At 43.2% G+C, this 4,737-nt stretch overlaps 2 protein-coding genes and 1 non-coding gene across 3 annotated transcripts; all 3 read right to left on the bottom strand.

Moving 5' to 3' along the window:
- Positions 1-21: 21 nt before the first annotated feature.
- Positions 22-1,023, bottom strand: LOC104806092 (8-hydroxygeraniol dehydrogenase-like). The gene is made up of 3 exons (XM_010530809.2): positions 851-1,023; positions 665-778; positions 22-592 (listed from the first exon to the last, which is right to left on the bottom strand). The coding sequence occupies exons 1-3, from the start codon at positions 949-951 to the stop codon at positions 61-63; spliced, it is 747 nt and encodes a 248-aa protein (XP_010529111.1). The 5' UTR covers positions 952-1,023; the 3' UTR covers positions 22-60.
- A 283-nt stretch (positions 1,024-1,306) lies between these two features.
- TRNAN-GUU lies at positions 1,307-1,380 on the bottom strand. Its single transcript has one exon. It is a non-coding gene; the product is annotated as a tRNA-Asn (tRNA).
- Positions 1,381-2,818: 1,438 nt separating this feature from the next.
- Positions 2,819-4,732, bottom strand: LOC104806093 (transcription factor GTE2-like; the record flags this gene model as incomplete). The annotated part of the gene is made up of 3 exons (XM_010530810.1): positions 2,819-3,415; positions 3,515-3,716; positions 3,818-4,732. Coding segments are annotated over 3 exons (1,203 nt in total), but the record flags the coding sequence as incomplete, so codon positions are not given.
- Positions 4,733-4,737: the final 5 nt, after the last annotated feature.

The following is a 4,737-nucleotide window of genomic DNA, read 5'->3' on the forward strand; positions in this document are numbered from 1 at the left end:
TCAATACGTGAAATTTCATTCCATTTCCATGCAACCTTACGATTATTCAAAACTTTTATTTTAAAAAAAAAAATCAGTTACCTTGATGGCTTCTTCGTCATTGCTAAGAATAAACGAATCAGCTCCGAATTTATCCAAAGCATCGGTTCTCTTCCCTTCATCGATCTCTACCACAGTAACTTTAACCAACGACTTGGCGAATTTCCCCCCGACATGACCTACCCCTCCGAGCCCGACGATACCGACGTGCTTCTCCGGTCCGACCAGCCCTAACCGCTTCATCGGACTGTACATCGTGACGCCGGCGCACAACAAAGGCGCTCCGACATCGAGCCGCATGTTGTCGGGGAACCTGACGACGTACCGCTCGTTGACGACCATGTGGTCGGAATAACCTCCGTACGTTAGGGTTCCGTCACGGTCGATCATTCCGTACGATAGGATCATTTTGGGACAGTAGTTCTCGAGACCGTGGGAGCAATCTTCGCACGTGTGGCACGCCCCGACGATGCATCCGACTCCAACCCGATCACCCGGTTTGAATCTCGTGACCCGGTTCCCCACTTGGGTTACTTCTCCAGATACTTCGTGTCTACGTACAGTAACAGTTTATGAAGTAAGAATTGTTTGAAGAAGATCGAAGAACAGGAGAGAGAGAGAATACCCGGGAAGAATAGGGAAGACGAAGAGATTCCAGTCATTGGTGATGCTGTGAAGATCGGAGTGGCAAACTCCACAGTACAGTATCTTTATCCTCACGTCTTCTTCACCTGTTTCCCTGACAAATATTTTCCTTCTTATATATTAAACACATCTCTTGAAAAAACGAGGGAGAGAGAGAGAGAGGGACCTTCTGGAGAAATGGAAAGGGGAGATATGGGAAGATGGTTTGGTGGCTGCCCAACCAAAGGCCTTCACGGGGTGTTCTGGTGTTTCTCCTCTCTTCTCCATTCTTTTTCTTTCTTCTGCAAAAAATTTTCCAGGAAAAGCAGAGAAAAGGAAAGAAAATGATCTCCTTTTGAATATGTTTTTCCAGGCTTATTTATAAGGGAAAGAGATAGCAAACGTTTCGTATAATGGATTAACTTTTTGTCCTTGCATTAATTTAATTTCGTCTCTAGTTTCTCTTTGACTTTAGTTTTCTTGCTCCCACAACCAATAACTATATCGTGCCCAATGTGATCCAAACTCCTTATTTTGTCAGCTTCTTGAAATCTATTTTTTTCCCATTTATTCTTTCCTTATATTGTCTAATAAATCATTATATTATGGCATATGATTTTTAATTGATTGAAAAAACATAAAACGCTAGAAGGAGGGTTTGAACCTCCGACCTTGTGGTTAACAGCCACACGCTCTAACCAACTGAGCTATTCCAGCTGTCAAAAGTCCCAAATAAATGAATTATTAAATACATGAATTTCAAGGATTTGATCTCCAAGTGTTTCTCTGGATTCGTCGTCTTCTGTAGGAATTTCGATGTGGATCGATGAGTGGGTTGTTGAACGACTTGAATGGTGAATTTGGTTAAAGTTTTCCAGATTGATAGATCCCTTTGATTTTATAAGTACGGTTTGATGAGACAAAAGTCCCAAATAAATGAATTATTAAATACATGAATTTCAAGGATTTGATCTCCAAGTGTTTCTCTGGATTCGTCGTCTTCTGTAGGAATTTCGATGTGGATCGATGAGTGGGTTGTTGAACGACTTGAATGGTGAATTTGGTTAAAGTTTTCCAGATTGATAGATCCCTTTGATTTTATAAGTACGGTTTGATGAGATTCTTCGGGAGTCTAATCTGCAGTGGCTTGTGGAACCATAGATCCGTCATATCCAAAGTTGGTGGAGCCATTGCAGAAGATAATTGACTCAATTATCATTGTCACGCAGCTTAAGGCTGTCAAGGAGACACACCCGAGCTTCGTGCCGTCATCGGGAGGTGTTCAGGTTAATCCTATACACGTTTTCCGGTATTTTGTCGTTCATGCTCAACTCGCATCATCTGATAAAAAGGAACAATTTAACAAATTTGAACAGTTCTGTTTTAAAACATTAGCCTTGCCAAGTATATGTTCTTATGCTTCCAGGTTATAGGAGGATCTGGAATTCGTAATAAATTATTCGAGAACCCTTTGGATGCTACAAAGAAGAAGTGGAAAGTTGATAACAGACAACAAAGGAATTGAGGGATTGCCTCCAACAAGCAACTTGTTTTCAACATATGCAGGATCCTGGTTCCCATGGCTCTACGGGTGATTTGGACAATACATCAATTATTGACACAGATATTGTAGATTCGATTGGAAAAGGCTAAGCTTCTGGGTTTTACAACAATTACACTGAGGTAAGTGGTGGCATTCCAATTTGCAGGGGGGACACCTGTGTTTCATGGAAACTGGCAATGCTCTTCAGAATGTGCTATTATTACCCATCAGGATGAGGGGGCCACTGGCTGGTCTCTCTTTTTGTCCTTTTTGCCTAATCTTGAATTGAGAAGGGCATGTTGGTCTTACAGGGACACTGTTCCAGTTGAAGTTTGCTAGTGTTGGTCTAGAGCTGTCACACAAGATTGGATCAACCATTGTTGGATGGATATACATATATATATATATATGTATATACATGACACCCATCAAAAGCACATCGCATATATTATCTTTGCTGTTTGTTCCCGTAGTTCCAACTGTGAAGCCTTTTCCCTCCAAGTAACTGTTGGCAGATGGAAGGAAGTGGATCTAAAGATTTTGGCTTTTGGCATATGTCTTTGTCATGTCTTAATGCATACCATGTCCACTGAAGGAATTTAGAGGAAAAAAGAGAGGAAGTTAACCACTGTTGTTTCTTTCACTAACACAATCCATTCACACCTGTTTAAACTCTTCCCTAACCCCACAGATTGAGGATCAAAACTAACAAAAAGAAAAAAGAAAAAAAGAAAAAAAGAAAAAAAAAAACTCTCCCTCACCCCGTTGTTCATCTTCATCATGTCACCACCACCAACTTAAAACCTAAACCTGGAAAGGGGGAAAAAAAGAACTCTTCTGCTTCTTGCTTTTGAAACTCACTATCTACCCATTGCATTTTCTACTATTTACTACTACCTAAAGGATTTCGTAAATAAAATATAAAAAAAATAAACCTACTACTACTACTTACTAATTCACTGTCCCATTCATTTCCTATCTTTACACACCACCCACCAACTCCTCCTTCTTGTGGGATTGTTGCTGACACTACAAAGCCTTGTGTTTACTTGTGAGAAGAGGACCGGAATTACCTCTCCTCAACACCTCTGACAAAGAAACCGGCAAGCAAGACAGAGACTTGTCATCGAGCTTCTTTTGACTCCACACATGGTGATTGCACGCTATCTGCATCCGAATCGCTACCCGATGAACTCCTTGAATCCGAACCTGTAATGGGATCGTGCAACTACAAAGTTAACAGGAGAAGCGACACTTGCGACATCAAAAGGAAAACGTAATGGGGGGACGGAGAAATGGGCAGGTTACCACTAGAAGAGGAACTGCTACTGGAGCTTAAGCTGCCTGAAGAACTAGACCCACTACTAGCAGCTGCGGCTGTACCATCCTTCTCGATCTCCACAGATGGGTAATTCTCAATCGGTATATCTTCTCCTATATCCACTTCGTCTTCCCCTGCATCCCCTTTCTTCCCCTTCTTCTCTGCACTGCCCATTTCTGTCACCGGAGGCTAAGGCGGGGAACGTAAAACAGCAATCAGTACTCACTGCAGTTTCAGTAAACATGAAAAAATGGCGACTTTGTAGCAACAGAGTGCTCAATTTTTCTCACCAGGTTGTTTCTCGGGGGAGTTGATACGTTATTCCGGATAAACCCTTGACGCTTGATCTTGCTCACCATCTTCTTGTAATTTGTCACGAAACGATCGAGTTCCCACAGAGTCTCATTGTCGATGGCTTCGATATCTAGCTCGATTTCGTCTCCATCTTGGGCCAGATGTCTGTTCCTCTTCCTAAGAATTTGAACCAACTGGCCGAGTTTCTCAGGAGGCAAATCCTGTAGATTCAGTCCAAGTTTCGCCTTCTCCTCCATTGTCATCAGCCGCTTGTTTGGGTCTTTAGCCTTGGGCTTCGGCAGCTTCCCCTTGCGTACTGTCGTTGCCCCACCCTCATCTGGTGGTGCTTCGACCTGACTGACCGGACGATTCTGCTGCTGCTGATGCTGAGATGGTGGCGGCGGCTGCTGTGGCGGAGACGGTGAACGTGGCGGTTCCACTACGGGAGCCGGCAATGTAAGCTGTGGCTTCACTGAATCTAGCTTCTTGGCAATCGAAATCTGTTCAGGTCCTTTTCTTACATTTTCCGCCATCTGATTCTGATTCAAGGTTCTTTGCCTGAACTCGGGTTCATGGCGGGACGATGATTCGGTAACTTTATGCTGCTGTGCTTCGAATCTCTTGCACGCAGGGTCGAACATTCCATCGAATTGAGCCAGAAGCTTCGCGGCCATAAAATACACGTCATGACCCTTAGGGTTGTAAGCCAATGCATTGTTGAAGGTCAATCTAACATCGGAAGCAAAATCTAACGGTGATCCATAGAAACCCTTTTCCAGATTGGATTTGATCGTACCAAGATCCATGGGTTTCTTCACGATCTGGTAGTAGTCATGAAGCCCTAAACCTGCCACGTCAACAGGCGAGTTGAACACCCATGCCCATTTGTGCTTCATCAGCTTTCCTAAGATCTGGC

Source organism: Tarenaya hassleriana, unplaced genomic scaffold, assembly GCF_000463585.1.
Source record: "Tarenaya hassleriana unplaced genomic scaffold, ASM46358v1 Cleome1181, whole genome shotgun sequence".
Lineage (NCBI taxonomy): Eukaryota > Viridiplantae > Streptophyta > Magnoliopsida > Brassicales > Cleomaceae > Tarenaya > Tarenaya hassleriana.